This window comes from Apiospora hydei (genome assembly GCF_038363865.1).
Source record: "Apiospora hydei strain CBS 114990 chromosome Unknown utg000006l_segment0_segment0, whole genome shotgun sequence".
Classification (NCBI taxonomy): Eukaryota; Fungi; Ascomycota; class Sordariomycetes; order Amphisphaeriales; family Apiosporaceae; genus Apiospora; species Apiospora hydei.
Window position 1 is genome coordinate 3,584,238 of NW_027117365.1, and position 24,147 is coordinate 3,608,384.

A 24,147-nucleotide genomic window follows, 5' to 3' on the forward strand; every position below is an offset into this window, starting at 1 on the left:
GTATGCTCGAATTAAGTATAAAGTAGATAATGTAGGCTGTGCGCCTCCAATGTCCTCGTGGTTGCACTCTAAAACTACAAAAGACGGGAGAACGGGAGTGTGTATCACCACCTATGCTTTATATCGCAATATGGCCAGATCTTCCCATTTAGCGTACGGCGGTGGTGTTGCCCATGGGCTCACCTTGCTCTCGTTGTTATTACTGGCGGTCGTCGGGGCCGAGGCGGAGAGAACACGCCTCAGTCTCAACCAGGGCTGGCGCTTCTCGCGATTTGAGTCGGCCCCCGACGGTCTGTCCTACGAAATCCTGAAGCCGTGGATCCTACCCTCGGCCAACGACTTCATAATCAACGGCGATCAGCACAAGCGCCCCGACGGAGCGGTCCCTGGTAGCAGTGTCGAGTACACGCAGTCCTCCTTCGACGACAGCGCCTGGGAAGCTGTGGACGTGCCGCACGACTGGGCCATTAAGGGCCCCTTTGGTGCTCCGGGCATCAGTGGCGGTATGGGCCGTCTGCCTTCGAATGGGATTGGATGGTACCGGCGGACGGTGTCGCTGGAGGAGGCCGATGTGGGCAAGTCCATCTTCCTGGATATCGACGGCGCCATGTCGCACTCGGCGGTCTGGCTGAACGGCGAGCTCGTTGGGGGTGGCCATTCGGCTACGCCTCATTCCGGTTGGACTTGTCGCCCCATCTCAAAGTCGGCGACGACAATATATTGGCGATCCGCTTGGAAAACAAGCTGGACTCGTCCCGTTGGTACCCCGGTGCCGGTATCTACCGCAACGTCTGGCTTGTCAAAGTCGACCCTGTCCACGTGGGTCAGTTCGGCACTTATATCACAACTCCGGCCGTCTCGGCGGACGCGGCGACAGTTCATCTTGCCGTCGAGGTTGAGAATAAGGGAAACTCTAGTCAGGAGGTGGAAGTCTCAACCGATGTTTTCGTCTTTGACGCCACTAGCGGCCAGCCGACGGGAGACGCCGTGGCCACTTTCCCGCGATCCACGATCCAAGTTGCAGCCGGTGCGAGGCAGTCGGTTAATGAGTCGACCGAAATTCAAAGTCCTGCTCTGTGGGGACCCCTACCAATACAGAAGCCTAATCAGTACGTGGCCGTAACGAGCGTATCGAAGGGAAACGGCACTGTGGTTGATAATTACCAGACCCCCTTCGGAATCCGTACCGTAACCTATGACGCAGACCAGGGGGCATCTTGGTCAACGGGAAGAAAGCCTACATCCAGGGAGTGTGCAACCACCACGATCTTGGGGCACTCGGTGCCGCGTTCAACAACCGCGCGGCGCGGCGCCAGCTGGAGATGCTGCAGGATATGGGGGTCAACGCGCTGCGAACGTCTCATAATCCGCCCGTGCCCGAGCTCATGGAGATGACCGACAGCATGGGAATTCTTGTCTTCGACGAGCTGTTTGACGCCTGGGCACAGGCGAAAGTCAAGAACGACTACAGCACGCTCTTCTCCGACTGGCACGAGCCGGACCTGCGCTCTTTCGTGCGCCGCGACCGCAATCACGCCTCCGTTGTCGTCTGGAGCATCGGCAACGAGATCCCCGAGCAGACCAGCAGCGCGGGCGCGCGCATCGCGGCGGAGCTGATGACGCTGATGCATGATGAGGACCCCACGCGGCCCGCGACGTCGGCCATGAACAACGCGGGGCCTAACACGGACTTTGCGCGGAGCCTCGACGTGGTCAGCCTGAACTACCAAGGCGAGGGCCACGGCGACTCGTGGTCGAGCACCTTCCCAGCCTTCCACCGCGCCTTCCCGAACAAGATGATCTGGACCAGCGAGAGCTCGTCGGTACTGAGCACGCGCGGCACCTACATCTATCCCGTGGCCAGCAACAGCAGCGCCGTCGTGGGCCGGAGCAACGCGGGCGCCAATTACACCTCGCTCGAGGTCAGCGCCTACGAGCTATATGGGCCCTCCTGGGGCGCGTCGCCCGACAAGGTCTTCGCCATGCAGGACCGCCACCCCTATGTCGCGGGCGAGTTCGTCTGGACCGGGTGGGACTACATCGGCGAGCCGACCCCTTACGACGACGAGGCGTTGGCACGCAGTTCTTACTTCGGCATCATTGACCTCGCCGGCTTTCGCAAGGACCGCTTCTATCTATACCAGGCGCGCTGGCGACCCGATTTCGCCCAGGCGCACATCCTGCCGCACTGGAGCTGGGGCGCCGAGCGCGAGGGCAAAGTCACGCCCGTCCACGTCTTCTCGTCGGGCGACGAGGCCGAGCTGTTCGTGAACGGCAAGTCGGCCGGCCGGGTCCCACGAGACCCAAAGCAGGAGTACCGCTTCCGCTGGGACGACATCGTCTACGCGCCCGGCGACCTCCGCGTCGTCGCGTACAAGGACGGCCAGCCCTGGGCCGAGGACACCCGGCGCACCGTGGGCGCCGCGGTCGGGCTGAACGTCACGGTGGACCGCGCGTCGATTGGAGCTACAGGCGAGGATTTGGCTTTTGTCTCCGTTGCTGTGGTGGATGCTAAGGGAGATGTCGTGCCGGAGGCTGCGAACGAGATTACATTCTCGGTTAGTGGTGGCGCTGGGGAGATCGTGGCTACGGACAATGGGCAGCCGACTGACCAGACGCCGTTTCCGTCCAAGACTCGGAACGCCTTTAGTGGACTGGCTTTGGCCATTGTCAAGGGAAAGGCTGGACAGACAGGAGAGGTTGTGGTTGAGGCCAAGGCAGATGGTTTGGAAGGGGGCAATGTTGTGATTCAGGTTGGTTGAGGAGTTATTTCAGGGATTGAGGAGTCGGTACATATATATACACGTATTGATCTACTTTCCAGAGATTGCAGGGAGATTTGATAGTTGAGGGAGTAATCACCATTCATATGGTCTCGTATGACAGCGACGTGCCATCTCCCATTGACTAGGTGCTCGTTTTAAGTAGGCAACTCATTCGCAATCCTCATATCTTTAAGAGTCTGAGTACTTTGGTTCGTAAGGTGTACATCACGACGATAGACTTCGAAGTCGAGTGCTGACGGTTGGTAATGTGGGTTCTGGATGAGGTATCTTGGGCAGCAGTGCTGAGGACCACATCCCCTTTTGTTGGGCTTAAGTCCCGCAACCACGGGCAACAGAGGCAACGCACAGCTCCACGGCATTTAGCCACGGCAGTCTACATAGACGAGACGGTGATACTCGAGGATCGAGATCACGACAGTAGCTTGCACGGTAATTACCGGCTGCCATGCGTTGTGTGGTGGTGCTTCGCGGCAGCAACAGAGGCACTCATCTAGTTCTGGCAAACTTCTCATGCCATTTGCCTCGTGCAACGGGCTTCGCGGTCTCTCCTGTAGTGTCGAGAAGCAGTTCGACGCTTTCATGGATTGTGGAGATGGCCTTCAGCTCCGTTGCCCCTGGCTCGGTAGCCGGGTCAGAGGCATCCCCTGATGACGACGACGACGCAGGGGCAGGAGCCAGGAGGATCAGGGCGTTGGACGTGTTCTTCTGGCGCAGACCCCAGGTTTGGCCGCCGTGCTTAACCACAGCTGAGACAGGCGAGGACTCGAGCTTCAAGCTTTGTTTGCATTGAGGTCAATTTAAACGGCTTTGCCATGGCGCGTGAACGTCGAGCTAGAGACTTACACAGGTGGATCGTCGGATTCCAGCAGAGCCAGCAGCTCGGGCGGCAGTTCCAGGAGCTTGTAGCCTTTCCCATCAGGAGCGTGGGTGAGCGGTATGCCTGTGTTATCCTGGCTGGACATGGTTCGCGGTGGTTTCTTTTCTTTTCTTTTGATGCCCGGCAGGGTTCTGTAGCAACGGTCAGCCTTTCTTTCCGGGGTTTTCTGTCGAGGTGCGCGGTGCAGGTTACATCATGTAGTTCGGCTTGATTCCCGCTGCTAAAACGAGAGCATACCTACTGAAGTGAGACGCACCAAGCCAGACCCGAGCCAGATGGAGGATCCGCTCCGAGGTACGTGCCCTTCAACCCTGTACGACTGTACCACCTCCAGGGCTCTTTTAGGCGTCCAGTAGGGCGTCGATGCGACCTTGAAGCACTGACTGAGAGGGAGAGGGAGCTATTGAGAAGCGGGGTGAAGGAAGCTCTGCAACCGGTTCAAAAAAATAAATAAAAAAATCGCGTTCTTTCGTGGTTTGTGTAATACAATGTTTTTCTCTCTGCTGGAATAAAACAGAGAACAACATTGCAAAGTCTCCGAAGCATAAACACTTTTTCTCGACCGAATCAAGTTCGTTTTCCATGGCAGACATCAATTGATTGATGTCTTGGATCCTGGTACAGTTGACATCAATCAATTGACGTCTCGTTCTCTAACCTGCCTGCTTATGTTAGGTACATGTACCTACCTCTCTGGATACCAATCTTCACCGCTGGACTTGAGAGAAGTTGCTCAGGCGGGCGGCGCACCACGCTGGAGCTACCTTAGGTAAATAACCAACTGCTGTCAAATACGGTTATTGACTCTTGTTTACTCTTGATGTCATGAAAGGAGCGCAGCCGACTGCAGGATTTCATGCAGTAGTAGCGCTCCATAAAAAGCATGTAAACAATTCGATCCATCCCACATGCAGCTCTGGGCAAAGTCCCAAGTCCCAAGTCCCAAGGCCCAAGGCAAGGCCCAAGTCAGTTCCCCCGATAAGCAAGGTAGCAAGCAGCAAACACGAAAAGCGGGCTTCCGCCCAACAGGCAAGCCGCCGCCGGTCTTGTTTATTTGAGGCTGGCACCAATGACAAGTAGGTAGGTACCCAATCCAGGACGGTGTAGAAATCCAGGTGCCAGGCCCGTGCAAACCCAAGAGCTCATCTTTTTTGGCAAATACAATAGGCGCGACGTCAATCGCCGAATCCCTGCAGCCCAAACTGTCTCTCTCCGTCTCTGTCTTGTCGACTGTTTCACTGCATCCCGTCAAGTCAGGGTCGAGTTGGCGCTGTTCTGTTGTTGTTTTCCTTCTCGTCGCTCGTTGCCGCGTGTAAACACCGCCGCCCTCGCCCTTCCCCGACCACACCACACCCTCATCGCATCCTTACTGCTGCAGGAATTAAAGTGCTGATCCCCAGCACCGTCCGGAATCCCATCCTGGCCAGCATGAACGAGGCCCGTTGAAGCGGCCATGGTTCGCGTCACCGAAGAGCTGGCGCTGTCGCCAGAACATGTCACTCTCTATCGTACAACCGACCCTCTGCTAGGCCATCTCCCGATCCTGATCTTCCACGGCCCCTCCACCACGGCCAACTACACCTTCAACAGCTCGCGCGTCCAAGTCCATATCTACACCCTCGCAGGCTTCCAGTCCTTCCCGCGAGTCACGATATCGCCCAATTCGCCCTTCTACAATGTCGTCAACCATCTCCCCGCGAATTTCAGGTCGACGAGATCTACCGCGCTCTCGCCTTTGGCCTGTACAAGTATTTCCACGAGCTGCCCGAGGCCGTCAAGAGCCACATCAGGCAACAGTTTCCTACCACCAAGGGCCGCCGCCCCGGTTCCTCGCCGACTCTGTTTGGAGAACAGCATGCCGCCGATATCGCCCAGACCATGGTCAAGTCCGACACCTCGGCAGAGGTCGTCCACAAACTCCACGTGGCACTGCAGACGCAGCATGTCAGCAATGTCGACATTGACTTGGTCCTTCCGCCAAGCTCGATCATCCCGCTGCGGCCGGGCGAGGAACTGGAGGGACTGGAGGAACTACCCGAAGATGAAGACGAATTCATGGACCCTACTTTGCGCCAGTACGGCATGTACACCCCGTTGATCAAACTCTTTGGGGAGCCCATGTTCTTGCCCACTTCGAGGTTAAAACGCGCACCTTCGAAACCGACGGCACTCAACAGATCCAAGTCGTTTACGAAAGACCAGAAGTTTGAGCTGCGGAGGAAACTGGCCGAGCTGATGGACACTGAAGAGCGCTACGTCTTCAAGATGAATGAACTGGTCAAGCATATTGCGGATGAGTATCGGCAAAAGGCCAAGTCGAAGACCACGGGCAGCTTCAGTCCAACGGTCGAAGATGTTGATAGGCTGTTTCCCAGATCGTCCGACCGTATCCTCCAGGTCAACACCGCATTCATGCAGGAGTTGCGCAAGGTCATGGATGACACTGAGGAGGAGGCTGTGAAAGACATAGAGTCCGGGACCACCACGAGAGTGGGTGTTTCTAACAGTACCATGGGCAGGTCCAAAGATCCTAGCGGTGCTATGGCCATGGCCAAGGTCATGATAGAGTGGTTCCCTCAATTCACGGACTGCTATCAAGACTACATTCGTGCAAGCCAGAATTTCCCACAGCTCATCACGGCCTTTGTCGGCAACCAGTCCAGTTTTTCCCAGCGAGTGGCGGCCACGGGCGAGCAGCACCTTCGCTCGATACTCATTGAGCCGGTCCAGCGACTTCCGCGATACAGTCTTGTTATCGATCAGATTGTCAACTGTCTACCAATGACACACCCAGCTCTGCAGCCAATGCTTAAGGCCCGAGACATCATCGCAAACATTTGCTCAATGGATGAGCCCCTAGCGGACAAACCCCAAATCACCACTCGGTTGCGGAACATGATAGAGAGCTGGCCAAGTGATCTAGAGCCCAAAGGAAGACTGATACTTGCTGTTGACTTCTCGGAATTGCCATCCCCGTACCAAGCTGATGCGCCCATCGACATTGAAACCGGTGAACGAGCCGGGATTTTCTTGCTCTTCTCTGACTGTATCGTCATGGTTAAGAAGCTGTACGGGGGGGAACATGCATTCCCGTGACCTGCTCCGGGAAATCGACAAACCTTCGGCACAGGGGTTGCTCATGTCCATGACCAATGCTGCAGGTGGTCAAGCATCATACGAGCTGGCATTTGCAGGATGGCATGCTCTTGGGAATGTCCGTTTCACAGAGTCGGCTGACGGGCGGCTCGTTTGGATGACTTCAACCAGGGAGATGAAGGGTGCTCATGCTGGAGAATATGTCCCCAACACCGCAGTAACGTCGCGCTGTTTCCTCCTGCAAGAGGCCTACGAAGGAAGGGCTACCAAATGGCTTGAGGACATCGTCAAAGCCCGGGTAGAAGGCCGTTTTGGTGAAGCAGAAAGGGAAAATCCAAGTTGGACCCTCAGGTCTGTGCGAATGCCTGATACTGGTCTTGGTATTTTTGCTGCTGTGTTCCAAGAAGGATTGGATCAACTGATCGAGGGGCGCAAGGAACCTGCTCCTATTCGCATTGTGGTGGATCACGAGAAAGGAACGAAGCAGTCGCCCATTGGACATTATGGCGTGGAGATCGTTTCCGACGTGAAAACTGGCGATATGCAACGCAAGATTGTTCTCATCACGGTAGGATTGAGCGGCAAGAAGTCTACAGACGATGTTGCTCTTGAAGACTTTTTGCCCACTCTCGCCCGGAGAGGTAAGTGATCCCGTCCTGCTCCGAGTTCGATGTGTGATGGCTAACAACCCGTAGCCATCCAACTACTTAGCACACAACACAACGTGTCCAATCCCGGACTTGCACCCGCACTTGTCAATTTTCACACAAAAAGTCCTGCGAGGCCTAAGCCTCACTAACCGTGTTGAGAAGACACGCTCTTTCCTGGCAACCTCCCCTGTCAAGATGCTTACCAGTTTCTTGGGCGGTGGCAACAGTACAGAGAACCTCAACTCCCCCAAATTGCAGCCGCGCACCCCTGTGACGCCGCTCTATCCTCCCCCGCCTCTTAGCAGATCCAACAGTTCAGTCAAAGATGCGCCTTCATTATACGGGTCAGCTAGGAGTCGAGACAACATCAAAATAGGGGCAGAGGACGACAGGCCTGAAAACCCTCTTGTTCGACTTGAACAGACATTTACTGGTTATATGGCTAGTCTCCATAGCCGGAAGGGCAATTTCATTGGCCGGTTGATACTGAACAGGGGCGCCGTTGATGAGCTGACCGTCAATGACCTTTACAACAAGCTCATCGAAAGTCCATTTGACATTGATACGAACTCAGACCTCACCACCGACGTAGTATTTGTGGCTTTTGAGAAGTTCATAAAAATTGCGTGGCGCGAGCAGATGGGGCCGATCATGTCCATGAAGGCTCTCGATGCGCTCCAAGCGCGAGCGGCAAAGAGGCTCCCGGGCGATTTTGCGGACTTTGTGCATTTCCTGTTTTCCGACATGGCACCTCAGAACCGGCGGGCCTTCACTGCACTGATCAAGCTGTTAGCCGACTTACTCGATGGCTGCGGCAACGACGGTGACCGCGGTGCTCTCACCCTTGCATTTGCTGAGCTTCTCGTGGATGATGGCTCTGCCCTCACTACATTAATCTACTCGATCTCCTCGTAGATGACTGCGACCGGATTTTTGACACGGGGCCTGCTGATTTTGGCCCTCTTCTTCTTAGCCAGGGCGGTTCAGCTTATGAGTCAATGAATTCGACTACTCGTAGTGTAAAGTCGCACACTGGCTCATTGACCTCAAACGCTTCTTCGCTACGCCGAAAACTAGGTTTCGACACGTTGTTACGCCAGAACTCCAAGACAGAAGCTGACACGCGGTCATCCGTCTGGCGCAGCTTGAGCAAGCATGGCGGTACCAATGGCAGACATCCCGCCACAGGAGAGAGCTCGAGTCTTTCCAGGGCCTCTGTAGCCCGAGCCAAGTCAATTGATATGGGACTGGTGCCGAACATGCCGAACAAGCTACGGCGGCCCGGCTCGAGAGACAGGCCCCCTATTGCCGGCGCATTTGATGATTCCCTTTGCGCGGCCATCAAGCTCCCAGAGACTTGAGACCATCGGGGAACCGGAGAACGAAGATACGGCTGGTAAGACCCCCAGGAGGAAGCGGCGGAGCTCACTATCAGATCTCAAATCCCTGATGGCAGCCGCGAGCCTCGAGGATGAGGAAGACGAAGAGGAAGACGACGACGTCGAATCTGATCCAGACCAATTGCCGCCAGCCCTGCAGCCTTTGTCACGTATGAGAGAGACATCTCAAAATTCAACTCTGGGCCCCGACTTCCTTCTCCGACAAGTCGAATTCCAACGCCCCCTAGCCGAATTAATTCGCCATCTAGGACATCTACGAACCCCCATCCAAGATACCTATAAGCCCCTTGATGTCGCCAACCAAAATGCCTATGAGCCCCGCAACCAACGGTCGCCCAAGGCCACAAAAGGAAAATCTCTCAGAATCGAGTCTTCAAACCGTCAAGAAGACCTCACCACCAAGGGCTGACACAGGAAGGCTAAAGGGGCATGGACGCGGTCTATCTACATCACAAATTCCCATGCTCAAGTCATCACGGAGATCACCGCCTCTCGACTCACCCCTTTCGCCTGACCGCCCAACATCAAGCCCGACGAAAACCAATTCGGGCAAATTACGGCTTCAGTCACCACAGAAGCTTCGGGAGCGTCTCCAAACCGAGAAGCAAGCTGTCGAGTCGGTCGATGCGAATTTGCAGTCAGAACTGTCAAGGATCACTGCGGATATGGCCCGCATGAACTCGTCGCTTCCTCGATCTGCAATGGCGGAGATCAAATCGTTGTCGGAAAGCATGGCCGCGCTGGAAACAACTATACCCAGTATGGTTCAGGAGCTTGCGAAGCAACACGAGCAGCTGCAGAGAGATATGGACAATACGCTTAGAGCGACGGAAGCCAAGGTGAGAGAGATTGACCAGCTCTACAAGGAAAGTACGGCGGAGAACGAGCTTCTGTACGAGAAGTTCAACACGGAGCTTGCGCGGATTGTTCGGGCGCTGAAGGGCAAGAGTGGGGAGAAGGAGGAGATCATGACCAAGATGAGGGATGCGACAGAAGAGACGGCGCGGGTCAAGAAGGAGAATGCGAGGCTGAGGAGGGAGATGGCCAGCCTGCGCAGTATGATCAAGGGGCAACAACCGACGCCGCCTAGAAGGCCGGGTCACTGTTTAGGAGGTTGATTAAGCGGTTGGCGTTTTGGTTGCTTTGGAGAACGGACAGTGCCATCAGAGCGGCTCGGCGGGCGTTGGGAGGCGAGGCGTTCTGATTAGAAGCTGTTCAAAAGGTGGTTGGCGTAGGCCTAGGCCTGTGAGCGAGTAATGAAGGGCTGGGGATGACCAGTATCATGACTATGAATGAGTATGACCAGCCATGAAATGAACGATTATTGCAATATCCTATATCCATCCCTTTTACTGTACAGTAGTAGCACCATAACGATGCAGTATGCAAAGACAAGGAGGATGACTAGCCTGGCAGAGCTTAGTAGCGTCGAGTCTCTGGCTCGTGTCATGTTCTACAGTAATGCAGACAGACTACTTATCATGACTACCTCGAGGACTAGGGGGCAGTAGCAGGTGACATTCGATAATGGTGGCTTGAGCCTACAGTATGCGGGTGCCGTCCAACCTTATGATCCAGCCTCATTCTCATCCGATGCTTTGACGGAGACCAGGTGCCAGGTGGTGGAGACGGTCTTCCCCTCACTTGCGAGCCGCCTGAAGCCATAGCTTACGTCTTCTTGACATGGGATCAGCGTCATCGATTCCCCATGTGATGTTTCATGTGAGGGTTATCCCCAAATCATTATGGTCGTAGGTTTGTAGTGCCAGCAGCAGCAGCAGCAGGAGCAGTGGTGGTAGTAGGAAGCTACCAGAAGGGGACGAGTGACATGGTATCTCTATTATATAAATCCCACCCCGACTCGCGGACAATCGACGATCTTCCTCTTCCCAATCAAATCAAAACTTGCTCATCATCGCTATACCGTTACACTTCCATACCATATCGCCCACTTAGCTCGCACGCAATCCTTCTCGCAGAAGAAACCCTGTCCAACCAATCCTACAGTATATTCAACATGGGTTGCTCTTGCACTTCTTCGGGCTCCTGCTCCTGCGCCAGCTCCGGCACTTGCCAGTGCGGCAAGGAGTGCTCGTGCTCCAACTGCCCTGTAAGCCTGAAGTTCCGTCTTCTGTTGCTGTATCCGTCCATCGATACGTGCGTTATTGCCGCATTGGGAACCGATGCGGAGTACTTATTGGATGAATCCATTGTTAACCTTGTCGGCCATATAGAAGCACTAAAAATAGTCCAACGATCGAACCCACTCTGGCTCACTCAAGCCGTGTTTACAGACTCGTTGGTGGGAAGCTGTGTTTGTCCAGGATGGGAGCATTGGGGAGAATAGGGATTCTTTTTTCCAAATGCCATCATTGCTCTTTCATACCAAACTTTATGAACCAATTGTCGATACTGAGAAGTGCAGACATGACCTACATTGTGACTCCTTGGATATTCATTCGTAGAGTTGACAATTGGTCCCAGAAGACGCTCCGTAGCCTTTCCTTCGTGTGGTCCTCATTTTGAAACAGTATCGCATGTAAATGGTCTCTTAGCCAAAGTAGTAACGTATTGCGCAGTTCCAGAGTACAAACATTGCCCAAACGCCTTCTTGTAAAGCTTGTAATAAAACGCTACCCTGGTACTCCCTATCTTTATTTTCCAACACATGAAGTCATGATCGTGTACACTACGTGATGGAAATCGGTGGCAGACACAGCCACTTCCACCACCCCTGCTTCTTCTTTGTTGTCACTAGCCATCGCGTTGCAATATCAAGCTAATGACGCGGGGTTCCGAGTCTCTGTGGCCCCCGGGCGACGGTGAGATCACCGGCCTTGGCACCTGCGGCCCGTTGTTCAGGAGGTAGCGATCCCGGGGGTTGTCCGTCGCGACGCGGATGGGGAGCCGCCGGCCCCCAGCCTCAAAGTAGTACGACACGGCAGGCGCCTGCTCGATGTTACGCACGACGGGGATAATCTTTCCGCTGCGCCGGTCGGATATCTTCGAGTCCATCCCTGTGCGATCGTCGAAGCTCGATCCGTGCATCGGCTCCAGCGGCACCACTTCGCTGTAAACCGAAGCGGTGTAGAACGAGGCGGCAGCGTTGCCGGGTCGAAGGGCCCGTGAAGAGTGGGCGTCGTCGCCGTCGCCCAGGCCCTTCCCACCCCCGTAAAGTTGCGACAGGGCCACGGTGCTGCGGTTGCGGCTGTAGCCGCCCATAGGGGCGGTGGCGATGGACATAAGGTGATGGCTGGCGCGCTTCGACATGCGCGCCAGACGCTTCTCTAGGACATCCAGGTTCTCGCGCATCTCAGCCCCGTCTCCGCCGTCGAGCACGAAACGTGACTCGAGGATCTTGTCCATGCTGTGGTGCTTGATGAAGAGGCTTGCGAGGCAGCCCATGCAGGCCATGGCTGTCATAACCCAGAAGACGCCGCGAAAGCCGTGGATGTAGGCCTGAATGGCACCAATACGGATGGGGTTCTGGGGCGGCATGCGGTCAAGCTCGGCCACATAGGCCTCGGCCTCATGGGCGATGCGCTCGGGCAGGCCGAGGTCGTCGAGCTTGGACGACATGAAGTTCTGGAACACGGTCCCGCCCACTGCCACGCCAATGGACATGCCCAGCGTGCGCATGAAGGCGTACATGGCCGCCGCGCGCCCGCAGTCCTCAGGCTTTGAGATGGCCTGGATGGCCACGTTGACGCTCGTCAGCATCATGCCGTTGCCGATCCCGAAGACGGCAAATATGGCCGCCCACAACGCCGTACTAGTGTTCTCATCCAGATCCTGAAGCAGGCCACAGCCGACGGCTGTCAAAATCAGGCCGGCCCATACGGCCCAACGGAAACGTCCCAGGCGCGATGCGAGAATAGACACCACGATGCTACCCGGTACGAGACAGCAGGAAACGGGGAGCAGGTTCACGCCCGACTGCGTTGGAGTTGTCGAGCGCACGGCCATGAAATAGAACGGGACGTAGTATAGAGCGCAAAATAGCTACAGACATGATCAAGACGAGTCAGTTACTACCTCACAGACGATATAGTATCTGCCTTGGTCCTTTGCAGGGCGCGGGAGACTCACCAAAAACCCCTGGGAAAATGCACATGCATACGCGGCAATAGCGGACCTATTTCCGAAGATAGACGGCCGCAGGAACGGCTCGCGCGCACAGCGCACCTCCCACACGATGGTAAGAAACACAGCAGCCGTCCCAGCTGCCATGGGGATGATGACCTGATTGCTTGACCAGCCATACTCGATACCTGCCCACGAGAGGCCGAGCAGAAAGCTGGTCATGCCGCCGATGAACAGAAAGCCGCCGACCCAGTCGACGCGCTTCATCTTGGACACAAATGTCGACTTCTCAGCATTGAGCTTGACAAAAATCGGCACAGTGACGAGTCCAATGAGGCAGAATGGAAACTACAGGCGAGTAAGGACTTGGTCAGTCTCCCAGTTCAGGAAGATGGAGCGGGGCAGTTGTCAAAGGAACTCACATTTACATAGAAGCACCACTTCCAAGTAAGTTTGTCGACGAAGACACCGCCGATCAAAGGCCCTATGACACTGCCAATGGCCCAGGCAGCTAGCACAATGGAGAAGTACTTTGGGCGTTGCCGTAGAGGGACGATGTCTGCGTAGATGACCTGGCCCATGGTGATGATGCCCCCGCCCCGATTCCCTGTAGAGTTCGACCAGCAAAGAATACAGTGAAGTCTTTGGCGATGGGGGCGCAGAGCGCAGTTCCCATTGTGAAAAACACGACCGAGCTGAAGAGCATCTCTTTCCGGCCGAAGATATCCGATAGCGCTGCTATGAAGGGCTGGAAGACGGCACATGCTAATAGATACGAGGTTCCGGCCCAGAACGCATCTATTGTCGAGCCATCCAGTTCCAGTGCCAAATTCTAGATCCGCCAGGAAACAGTTGTCAGCTTGCTGGCGGTGATGGTCCAGGCTTGGGTACATACCGGTAGTACGGGTACGAGAACGGTGGCATCGAGAGCCACCATGACGGAGACTACGGCAATCGAAATCATGCAACACCATTCTTGCCGCCGGGGCGTCCATTCCGGGGCCGCAATGACGGCTCCCCGTTCTATGGATTCTGATGATACCGATGACGATGATAGCTTCCCCATGGCGATCCGAGAAACGAGTGTGAGCCTCAAGAGAGGAAGGAGAGCGCAGAACAGAAAGCCCTACTTGAGTAGAGCAGGCAGTAAAGAACGACAGGAATGGGAAGAAAGGAAAGGAAGAGAAGGCTCGCAATGCTTGCGAGAGACACTGCAACGGAAAACAACGGCAGTCTCGCCAACAAATACGAGCCGGGCGAGGCAGGGAAAAGAGAGCAGCTCCCCTATTTTGCTTAGGGCAGCATCAAAGCGCCGCCACGCCTGTGACACATGGCGGATGGGGATGGCAGGGTCTTGGGCGAGATACACGAGAAGCGAACATGGAGCTTTGGCGGCATAATTACAGTTACATTTGTAATATCTGGCCGTGTGCGCCGTTGCTTGTCCTGCCGGCGGCCTAGCGGAAGGTGGCGCCGACGGCGAGATGTCTAAAGGGCTCGTTGCAATTTCTGCTGGGATTAGATCTTGCATTGATGCTGAGGGAGGCTGGCTGTGGCCCTGTCGGGGGTTGCCCTCTTTTACTTGCAGAGGGCATGTTTCGTTCAATTTGGTTTGTGCAGGTGCGTTCAGTGTTTCCAAGGTTGTTGCTCGGATGTCGGCTTCTAGATCCTCTCCGCCTGTTCCTTCCCCCTGAGTTGTTTGATTGCCAGAGCACGCAATGGCTTGGTCAAGCTTCACCCGCCGCCGCCGCCGCTCCCCTAAGCACCGTCCATCTGGATGCAGTTGGGGAACACACTCCCTGCTACGGTTCGGGAACGTCGTTCAGGAACGCACAGGCTAAGGATGCACCCCTTTCAGAGGCAGCTTACTTGCACCAGACGTACACATACACTGCTCTCGCTCGGTAATGGCTATTAGGCATGGTGGAAATCATACAGGATGCTTAACGCCTTTAAACAAGTTTCACACAGACACGCCCCTATTCCGCCCAAGAAAACGGCCAAGGCGAGGCCGTCCCTTTCGCCTATACATTCAGAATCCGCCATATCTTCTCACCTTTCGCATGGTACCCTCCTCTGCCCAGATTTCCAGAAAGTCTTGGCTGTTGCTTCCCATTTTGGCCGTCCATTCTCGCCACTCTTATCTGTCCGTTCAAGTCTATCACTGCTACCACTACTTCGTACACCTCTTAGTACATAACTCCTCGCTCACAATGGGCCACCCATCAGAGGAGAACAAGTTCATACCCGGCTTTACCTGGCTCGCGCCCTCCATCTGGGTCCAAGACCGGCATATGCCGACCCTCTCCAAGAAGGCCCAACTCGAGGCCTTTCGGGCGCCGCCTTCCCCTTCAGCCGCCAGGGCACGCCGGCCATGATCCTCATCACATCGTGGACGGGCGCCCTGCCCAAGCACATCGCCAAGTACACACAGGTCTACAACGAAATGTACCCCTACACGCCCATCATGGTGGTGACGACGACGGTCGACGACCTGCTGATCTGGTCGACGGAGAAGAAAGTGGCCGCCCTCACCGCCGCCGTGGGCTACATCCAGGGTCGCACGAGCAGCTGCTTCGGCGCCTCGGCCCTCGAGGGGGCCGGAGCGGCGGGCCAGCAGCCCAACCTGCTGCTGCACGCCTTCTCCGAGGGCGGCTCCAACAAGGCCGTGTGCGTGGCGCGGGCCTACCTGGCCGCGACCCGGCGCCAGCTGCCCGTGGGCGCCTTCGTGTTCGACAGCACCCCGGGACGGCCCGATTCATGAGCAACGTGAACGCGTTCAAGCGGTCCCTCCCGCAAAACTTCCTGGTGCGGTCCCTCGGCGTCTCGGTCGGGTTCGTGGTGCTGGCCATCGCGTGGGCCATCATCGCCGTCTGCGTCGGGTACGAGAACAACACCATCAGCAAGACGCGGCGGGCCCTCAACGACGAGGGGCTCTGGCCGTGCGTCGGCGTCCCGCGCTCGTACGTCTTCTCCGAGGCCGACGACCTCATCTGGTGGAAGGACGTCGAGGACCACGCCGAGGAGAGCGCCCGCCGCTTCAAGATCCCCAGCCTCGTTGTCCGCTACAAGAAGACGGCGCACTGCAACCATCTGCGCGAGGACCCACAGTACTACTGGAGCGTCGTCAAGATGACCTGGGAATCGAGAGACGTGGAACGTCTCGGGTCCTTGTGATCCAGATCCACGTGGTATCCAGAGATAATACTAAGGACTTAATGCCGGCGGTGGTTTGATGTTTCGAGCATCAGGTTATACAGCGGAGAGTGTTCAGGAGTTCGTGTTTGCTAATCACGAGAGATGTCTCTATTTTTCGGAATCATCTTTCATGCATACTGGCGTATAAAGTCTAGAATATCAATAGCCTTTTGAATTATCACATAGGGCAAATATATTGCCCTTTCTTCATCCCCAACAAGATCATATTCGCTACTATGAATAAACAGGCCCAAAAGCGCAGGTCTTCTAGTAAGACTCCTAGTCGGTCTATTCTATTTCAAATGGGTCAACACCATCATCATCGTCGTCATCCTCATGGCCCATGGGGAAATAGCTCGAAGAATGGGTTTGTTTTGACTCATCATCGCCATCGTCTTCCTCGTGGCCCTCCGGTAGAAACCCGCCGCCCATGTCCTCGTCTTTCTCCATCATGGCTCGCAAATCCGCATCATCGTTATCATCTGGGCCACCCCCTTTCTGAGCACCCTTGCCATCACGGCGAAAGACTTCGATGTCCTCAACATCGGCGTATTCCTGCTTGAGTCGATCGGCCACGCGCAACCCCATGATGAATTTACGCCAGCCGCTCAGGGCCGCCTTGCGTCGCTTCTCGTCTTCTTTCCGCTTTCGCTCCGCCTCATCCTTCTCGAGCTCCTCGAGCACGCGTTCCTCGTGCTCCTCAGCAACGACAACGCCGTGTATGACAGGCACAGCCATGCGGTGACCGAACTCAAAACCGACAACGGCCTCGGCGAAGTCGATCCCGAGGCGTTTGCAGACCTTCACGGTACCACGGTATGGCACATGGACCGCGCCCTCGGGGCACATGTGCTCGGCGAACATGTCGATGTTACCATAGTCGTTCTTGGGGATGACACCGTCCTTGATGGGGTCTGGGATGATCCAGTCGGTCTGGTCGATACTGTAAAGTGGCTGGAGCACCTTTTCGCCCGTCCGCGCCTCCATCTCGGCGATCTCGCGCCGTCGGTTGGTAGTGGCGGCGCGGTACGGCGCGTGCTTCAGGGGCTCTGCGTCGGACAACGGTGCACGGCCTTGCTTGTGCCACGTCTCGGCGCTCTTGACTTCAACCACATCTTTTCGGAGGTATACGTCCTCCTCTTCGACCTTGTTGCCTTTACCTTTATTGCGGAAGACCTTAACAGGCACTGCCGAGGGGAGTAACGCTTCTTCCCGCTTCAGGTGCCTTGCGAGCGCGTACTCTTTCGACTGTTTGTAGTACTGTAAAGTCTCTTCGCCCTCCTTGACTTCCTTCTTCTCAGGAACAGCTGGTCTTAGATCTGTCGACTCTTCGAGCTCATCAATCTCGTCAACAGGTTGCTTCCTACTACCGCGAGCGTAGCCGCTCATAATTGTCTTGAACCAGTCGAATTCCTCATATCTCCTGATTTTCCCGTGTTTGTTATAGACGGGAACTTTCTCCACAGGCATCCTGAAGCCTTTGGTTCGCCCAGGGTACAGTTGCTTCTTGAGATATCGTACAGTAACATCCTTGGCCGTTCCATCTTGCGAAAAGCCAACCACATAGGCCATAATTTGTTTGGCTTTATCAGCCTTGCTTCCGCGAGGTTCGAGCGACTCAACAAGTTCTCTGCTTGTGCCGATGACAGACTTGACAATCGCATCAACAGCCAGATACTTATTCGTGACCGGTGACAGAACTTCAGTCCAGTAGTGTGGAAACTCCAAATCCTTGTCGAACGACTTGGTTGGTCCCTTCGACCTCAGGCGATCAAAGGTGACCTCAACTACTGAATCATCATCGCTTTCTTCGCTGAGGGGGTCCGCAAACTCGTCTGATTCATCCAGGTTCATCGTCAAAGCATCGCTGTCGTTCTTGCGAGTACGTCTGCGTGTTGGTCGGGCGGGAGGCTTTTTTCTTCTTGTTTGTTGCATGGGCTGCTTTGCCGTTTGTACCGGTCTCTTCTTTCCCACTGGTGCTCGCCTCTTTGGCTGGCTTATCCTCGCCGGCTTCCTCTGCCTTGCTCCAACCGAAGCCCAGGCATTGTAGATTCGCCACCATACGAGCCTCAAGACCAAGTCCACGCAGAAGTGCGGTAAACAGTTGAGCGCCAACATCCCGACTGCCGTTACATTCTTGCGCGCAAACCCGAAATTCCCTCCAAATTTCTGATGCGTTCACCATACTTCTCGGGGTCGTGTTCTTCGTTCTCGTGTCCTCCCCGGATCTTGGCCAGCCTTCTCATATCCATGTAACCAATCTTCCTCAGCCCTGGTTGCGTAACTCGAAACCTTTGCTTCCACCACGCATTCAACGACTTCATAAGCCTGAAGAGTGGATCGCCGTGACTCAGGTCAGGAGCGCCTTTCTCGAGCCTTTCGGCAGCTTTCCCCAATCCCTCGTAGGTTTCTGGGCTGCTTGCTTTCCTTTCCTTTCGACGACTTCAACTGCGGCTTTCCTGTGGCATTCTTCTTGCCCTTGGGGACTTCATCCTGGGCCACATCGAGCCCGCTACTTCGTCTCCATCGCTCGACATCTTCCCATAACCGCGGCGGCAAGTGTGATATCATGGTAGCTTGTACTTCCTGGTCGCACAACCATGAGTTCCTGATGGAATTATGCCACATGAGAAATTGCACGTGCATACAATGAGTGAGGACTCGGGCTTGTTTCTCCTGTTTTGTCGGTCCCTTTTGCCCAAATTCGTGGACAGGGGTATTTTGTCTTGGTAAAGAGTCAGCTCCAGATCTCCCGATAGCACCGGATCTGCCTGGCGTTCATGATCTGGTACGTCCTCGAATTCCATGTCATCGTCGTCTTCCGACTCATCAACGGTCTCATTGGCGATCTTCTGTCTCTTGACAGCCGGGAGATCTTCGAACTCGGCGTCCGAATGAGAGCTGAGGGAGCTGCTGTCGCTTGCATCATCTTCATCTTCATGCATTTGCTGCAGAGCGGACTTCGTTTTCTCAGCAGAACGTTGCTTTGCGCCCGCATCCAAATCATCAAACAAAGTAGATTTGCGCGGTATAGCTTTATTTTTCGGTGTAACCTGTGCCTTCGCATTGCCTTTCCCCTTGGCGGACGCCTTTTCAACACGTGCGCTCTTCACAGGTGACCTGGAGCGCAACCGTTTGCGAGAAACGTGAGGTGGCATTTTGCTGTCGCGTAAGGAGCGAATGGAAGATGCAAAATGTGATTGAGGGAGAGTGGAAAGCCGGTATATATCAAACTGGCCTTGGCGACATGGTAAACAGGCAATGGAAATATGGTCTTATGAAAAACCAAAACCAAAACCAAAACGCGGCATCGTCATTGAAATTGCATGTATGAATAGCATGCGCGAGTGACCTCATTGAGTCTGCCTCCCCAGATCCAGCCAGCACCAAAGCATAGGGTCCGATCGGCTGGAATGGAGCCTGGGTTAATTTGGCTTTAGCGTGCAAATAGCGTGCAAACCCACTATCAGGACAGCCAATGCAGAGGCCTGTTGGTTCAGCTAGGGGGTCAAGGGTGCAGCCGCCTTGCCTTAGGTGTAAGTAAGGTACGTTCAGGTACTTCCATATGCACTAATGTTACGGGGGTTAGTGGCTTAGTGACAAATGAGAGACAATTCGAGACCCTTCTTCTGACACTTTCCCATTTCAGCTTGCGCAATCGCAATAGCAGCCTTGCAATACACATCTTGGCTCTGGGTAGTTGCCGAGGCTGCTCTCCTTTGCCTCCCAGCTATTTCTTGGGTAAGCTGTCGCTTGAAGAACCAGTGGCCTGCCTACGTACATATCTAACCTACAGCTGAACAGGGCGGGTTGCGAATAGGCTTACACACCCGGTCGGCCGACCTAGAATATTCCATTTCTCTTAACCACTTCATATATATCATCCTCGCCAGCGCGACCCAGTCTCAAAATGGCTTCGTCATCCTCGAACAGCGAGAACCCCGACACGTCCTACGTCAAGATGGACACCACCGCCGACGCCACCCTGATCGGCACGCACTGCGAGTACGAATACTGCAACCAGCTCGACTTCCTACCCTTCTTCTGCCAGTCCTGCAAGCACACCTTCTGTCTCGACCACCGGGCCGAGACCGCCCACCGATGCGCCAACGAGGGGGCCTGGGCCCGGCGGCGGCGGGAGGCACAGCTCGCCCAGCCCAGCGCGGGCGAGGGGAAGCGCATGCGCGACTTCGTCGCCCAGAAGCCGTGCGCGGGGCAGGACTGCAAGACGACGGTGGGCACCTCGCTGACGCCCGGCGTGCACTGCGACCGCTGCAATCGCGACTACTGCCTGAAACACCGGCTGCAGGAGGACCACGACTGCAAGAACCTGGTACCGCTGGGCGCGCGCCCGTCGCAGCAGAAGATCGACGCCGGCAAGGAGGCGGCGCGCAGCGCCTTCGCCCGGTTCAAGGCCTGGGGCACGCAGAAGCGCGAGCAGGCGTCGCGGGCCCTGCCCAAGCCGAAGCCGACGAGCGCGAGTGCCCGCCTCGTCGCCGTCAATAACCTCAAGAAGACGGCCAAGGGCGACGCCAAGCTCCCCTGCGGAGAAGAGGGTCTACCTCTACGTGGAAGCCGAGGCTGAGACCACGACCGCCAAGTTCCCCAAGGGCGAGTTCTTCTTCAGCAAGGACTGGGTGATAGGCCGCCTCCTGGACGTCGCGGCCAAGGGGCTCCAGGTCGAGAACGTAAACAACTCTTCGGCCGACGAGAAAGACAAGCTACGGGTGTTCCATGTGGAGGGAGGCCGCATTCTCGAGTACAACGAGAAGATAGGCGTGGCATTAACGAGCGGGAATACGGTGGTTTTATTAAGAGGGGTGGGTGCCCCTGAGGATTTGATCCAAATGTAGCATGTTCAGCGTATTGACGAGTTGATGACTTTGCATTAACGGCGTTCTGGCGGGTATAGATACCTCCACAGCAAGTAGAATTTGCCATTTATTCACCATTGAACCACGCCCGATCTTCTTTCACTTCGATTTATTCTTTGGTTGTTACAATGGCGATGCTCCCGAACATCAAATGCATATAGGAAATGCATTCCGCATTCTCACCTCGTAACCGCATGAGCTGAGATAATCCCCAACGCCAAACTAATGTTGCCATGCCAGAACGCCGTTTTCGCGCTCTCTATTGTTACAGTTCCTTTTCCTTAGGCTTCTTGGAGACAGGCTTATGAGAAAGTGCATCCTCACGCCCAGTAGAGGGTAGTCCTCCCACGAATTGTTCTCCACCGTAGAGCGAGAAGCCCGTGTGGAAGAGCCATTCGACTGCCTCCTCGACAGGCTTGTCGAACAGTGAAGGCAGCGCCGGCACAACCGCCAGACCCAAGCCGATGGGGCCATAGGTGCGCAGCTTGGCGTTCTTCACATTCTTCATGGCCCGTCCCGAGTACCGCACCACGCTGTGGATTGTGAAGGCCGGCAGACCCATACTGGCAAGACTCTGAAAGATACCTCGCTGCACCATGACGGTCCTGTAGTCCTCGAGCGGCTTCACCTCACCCGGCGGTGCGGACAGGGCAGCGGCTGCAGCAGCCGCCGCCTCCGGGGTCGAGATCGAATGGTTGGTCAGGCCCGTAGCCTTCTGGGCGCGGTCACTGAGCTCGACGGCCGGGTTGATCTTGCGCTGGTTTTGCCAGTAGGCCTTGTAGCCCTCGTAGCTCACATCACCGAGGATGTAGGCCCAACTGACACCGTAGGCACTGCGGACGAGCCAGGGATGGGCGACAGGGCGGAACGATTCGCCAATGTCGGACGTGTAGGCGACGTAGCGGTGGGCGGACAGCATGATGGTGCGCAGGCGGGTGGCGTAGGCGGCATACCGCACGTTGGACTCGGTGCTGTCCGGGACGTAGCCATCTACCAGCTCATCGTAGAAGTTCTCCTCCTTGTCTTCCTTGTCGACGAGGCGCCGCATGCCCCGCGGGAGCTGCTTACGCTCCGGCAGCCGGCTGGGGTCGAAGTCGGTGGCATCTTTGCGAGGGTCGGTTGTCTTGGACGGGGGTGCAACGGCTTGAGGTGATGCCGGTGATTCGTCGGCGGCATGTTGCGGTTTATCGGGACCTTTTCCCTTTCCCCACAGCCAAGACATGGTGAAAAACGAGATGGTTCAACAACGAAAAAAAGAGCGGCCGACGAATTTGACCAATGCTAATGGATGAGTCTATTGCCAATCGGGAGTTCAACACTAGATGGCAACAAGTCTACCGTATGCAGGGCGGTTGTGGTTGAGGAGTTGGGACGAGAGAAAACCCCGTTCTTACATATTTTATGCAAAAGTATTGCTACATAGGCGATCCCAGGTGACGTCGTGAGTGCATCTTCCCATTGGGTCTTCCTTAACTCCAGCTACAGGGTAGGAGCTCTCGGAGTTTGGGAAGTGGCCTGGCTGGAGGGAGCCCGTCTTCGGGTAAGATCGGTAAGATCCTGCCTTCAAGTGTCGGTTTCTCGGAGCCTGCTTATTCCGATCGAATTGACGGAGGTACCTAGGTACCTACTCAATTCCACAACCAAGACGGTGTCTACCTCAAGTGCGAGCTACCAGCGACTCGATGGTCAGTGCGTCGGCAGAAGCAGCAAATTGAAGCTCAGTCTACTAAAGATCAATTACTGCGCAGTTTTGGCCTTTGAAGTCTACCATATCCGATTTACCATCAACCTCTCACTATCCACCCACCTCCCACCCGCAGCAGGTCAATCGCTTCAATACCGCCAAGATGGTTCAGATGTACAGCATTGCCGGCCAGAAGATTGGCTCCCACTACGTTAGTCGCCCCCCAGCGTCCCGAGATGTCCTCCGTTGAACCCGACTTCCGGCGTCTACGTCTATAACGAACTCGCCCCAGCCATTGCGCTTCCATTGCTAACTCTTTCCTTGCCGTGAACCAGCTCGCTATGGGTGTCCTCTCCGCGCTCTTCGGCGGCACCTACTTCGCCGTCAGCGGTCCCAGCCCTGCCAAGAAGGCTGCTCAGACCCCTCCCATCAACGCCTCCAGCCCCGACGAGGAGGACTTCATCAAGTGCGACTCCGAGCCCAATTCAAGCTATACGAGCGCGATGGCTAACATTTTTGCCCTTAGGAAATTCCTCGACTCGGCGGACAAGGGTGAGAAGACCAAGCAGTAGACTGGTGGCATCTGTATGAGGCGGTATTCGGTCGACTGGCACGGCATGCGGGATCCGACCAATTGTACATTTATAGACACGGTAAACACCGGAATGAGATAATTGGAATTGCAAGCCGCTCAGCCAAATTGTCGCAAGAGGATAAAGGAGCCTGTGATCTCACGGAGTCACTTTCAACGTGACGCCCCTGTACTTGCTACATCTCGCCTACCCCCGCGTGGAGAGCGTGCATGCTGTTTCGTGGAAGTCACGCACCCTGGATTTTACGTATATCGAGTCATTCCAAGCAGGAGGAAGCGAGTTGCCCACAGGAACCACCTCACGGCTTCCGCCCTGGCGCTGCTCGTGTCCGACCTCGTCCTTTGATTCGATGGTTCTGGTAGAGTGGTAAGCTGTGGAAGTGACAATGCCAAAGCCTCGGCTAGGCGTCATGGGCTCATACATCACCACTCTGCTTGTTAGAGGCGGGTAAATTCTAAGGATAACCGGGGGAAGTCGCTGTTGACTTGCCAGCCTCGTTTTGACCTGGAGTATGACGCCCTACCGCCAGTCTAATTTCCAACTCAGTAACAATTTCGCATGACAACACACTTACGATGGCGATCAGAGATATGGAAGCATTGTTGACTCCGCCAGCCCTCCATATTGTCAAAGAAGAGGGACAGATACCATCGTATCATTATTGCAGTCCCACGAGAAATTCTAGCATCAGCACTGCCGCAAGTATTGATCGAGACCCATGGGGGATGCAGCCTCAGTCGTTGACAGTCATCAAGAAAAGACGAAACCCGAATGGCCAGTCTCGCAGCAGCGAAAACGACGAGATCGCCTTTGGGGAGTTGGGAGTGAGTCTAGACTCTCCGGAGCAGAGTGAGTTGCGATTGCGTGGCCGCCTATACTACATCCTTCGCTCCCGAACGAGACAGA

The 24,147-nt window shown here is 55.5% G+C and overlaps 11 protein-coding genes across 11 annotated transcripts; 6 read left to right on the forward strand and 5 right to left on the reverse strand.

The window, feature by feature from the left end:
• Positions 1-130: 130 nt before the first annotated feature.
• PG997_008347 (uncharacterized protein) lies at positions 131-2,762 on the forward strand (the record flags this gene model as incomplete). Its single annotated transcript, XM_066812662.1, has 3 exons — positions 131-677; positions 704-1,109; positions 1,205-2,762. 3 exons carry the CDS (start codon positions 131-133, stop codon positions 2,760-2,762), a joined length of 2,511 nt encoding a protein of 836 aa, XP_066668004.1.
• A 510-nt stretch (positions 2,763-3,272) lies between these two features.
• Positions 3,273-3,748, reverse strand: PG997_008348 (uncharacterized protein; the record flags this gene model as incomplete). The annotated part of the gene is made up of 2 exons (XM_066812663.1): positions 3,273-3,561; positions 3,630-3,748. 2 exons carry the CDS (start codon positions 3,746-3,748, stop codon positions 3,273-3,275), a joined length of 408 nt encoding a protein of 135 aa, XP_066668005.1.
• Positions 3,749-5,116: 1,368 nt separating this feature from the next.
• On the forward strand, positions 5,117-9,218 carry PG997_008349 (RhoGEF domain-containing protein; the record flags this gene model as incomplete). Its single annotated transcript, XM_066812664.1, has 6 exons — positions 5,117-5,308; positions 5,371-6,720; positions 6,794-7,400; positions 7,534-8,320; positions 8,428-8,640; positions 8,681-9,218. The coding sequence occupies 6 exons, from the start codon at positions 5,117-5,119 to the stop codon at positions 9,216-9,218; spliced, it is 3,687 nt and encodes a 1,228-aa protein (XP_066668006.1).
• A 52-nt stretch (positions 9,219-9,270) lies between these two features.
• PG997_008350 (RhoGEF domain-containing protein) lies at positions 9,271-9,927 on the forward strand (the record flags this gene model as incomplete). The annotated part of the gene is made up of 1 exon (XM_066812665.1): positions 9,271-9,927. One exon carries the CDS (start codon positions 9,271-9,273, stop codon positions 9,925-9,927), a length of 657 nt encoding a protein of 218 aa, XP_066668007.1.
• A 1,636-nt stretch (positions 9,928-11,563) lies between these two features.
• On the reverse strand, positions 11,564-14,016 carry PG997_008351 (uncharacterized protein; the record flags this gene model as incomplete). The annotated part of the gene is made up of 3 exons (XM_066812666.1): positions 11,564-12,811; positions 12,899-13,240; positions 13,315-14,016. Coding segments are annotated over 3 exons (2,292 nt in total), but the record flags the coding sequence as incomplete, so codon positions are not given.
• A 1,089-nt stretch (positions 14,017-15,105) lies between these two features.
• Positions 15,106-16,069, forward strand: PG997_008352 (uncharacterized protein; the record flags this gene model as incomplete). Its single annotated transcript, XM_066812667.1, is given in 3 exon segments — positions 15,106-15,171; positions 15,255-15,620; positions 15,632-16,069. 3 exon segments carry the CDS (start codon positions 15,106-15,108, stop codon positions 16,067-16,069), a joined length of 870 nt encoding a protein of 289 aa, XP_066668009.1.
• Positions 16,070-16,378: 309 nt separating this feature from the next.
• PG997_008353 (uncharacterized protein) lies at positions 16,379-17,944 on the reverse strand (the record flags this gene model as incomplete). The annotated part of the gene is made up of 1 exon (XM_066812668.1): positions 16,379-17,944. The coding sequence occupies one exon, from the start codon at positions 17,942-17,944 to the stop codon at positions 16,379-16,381; it is 1,566 nt and encodes a 521-aa protein (XP_066668010.1).
• Positions 17,945-18,445: 501 nt separating this feature from the next.
• PG997_008354 (rad4 family protein) lies at positions 18,446-19,248 on the reverse strand (the record flags this gene model as incomplete). Its single annotated transcript, XM_066812669.1, has 2 exons — positions 18,446-18,676; positions 18,739-19,248. The coding sequence occupies 2 exons, from the start codon at positions 19,246-19,248 to the stop codon at positions 18,446-18,448; spliced, it is 741 nt and encodes a 246-aa protein (XP_066668011.1).
• A 752-nt stretch (positions 19,249-20,000) lies between these two features.
• PG997_008355 (uncharacterized protein) lies at positions 20,001-20,943 on the forward strand (the record flags this gene model as incomplete). Its single annotated transcript, XM_066812670.1, is given in 2 exon segments — positions 20,001-20,646; positions 20,666-20,943. The coding sequence occupies 2 exon segments, from the start codon at positions 20,001-20,003 to the stop codon at positions 20,941-20,943; spliced, it is 924 nt and encodes a 307-aa protein (XP_066668012.1).
• Positions 20,944-21,229: 286 nt separating this feature from the next.
• On the reverse strand, positions 21,230-22,186 carry PG997_008356 (Mitochondrial fission process protein 1; the record flags this gene model as incomplete). Its single annotated transcript, XM_066812671.1, has 1 exon — positions 21,230-22,186. One exon carries the CDS (start codon positions 22,184-22,186, stop codon positions 21,230-21,232), a length of 957 nt encoding a protein of 318 aa, XP_066668013.1.
• A 625-nt stretch (positions 22,187-22,811) lies between these two features.
• On the forward strand, positions 22,812-23,220 carry PG997_008357 (uncharacterized protein; the record flags this gene model as incomplete). Its single annotated transcript, XM_066812672.1, has 2 exons — positions 22,812-22,859; positions 22,984-23,220. The coding sequence occupies 2 exons, from the start codon at positions 22,812-22,814 to the stop codon at positions 23,218-23,220; spliced, it is 285 nt and encodes a 94-aa protein (XP_066668014.1).
• Between the last annotated feature and the right edge of the window lie 927 nt (positions 23,221-24,147).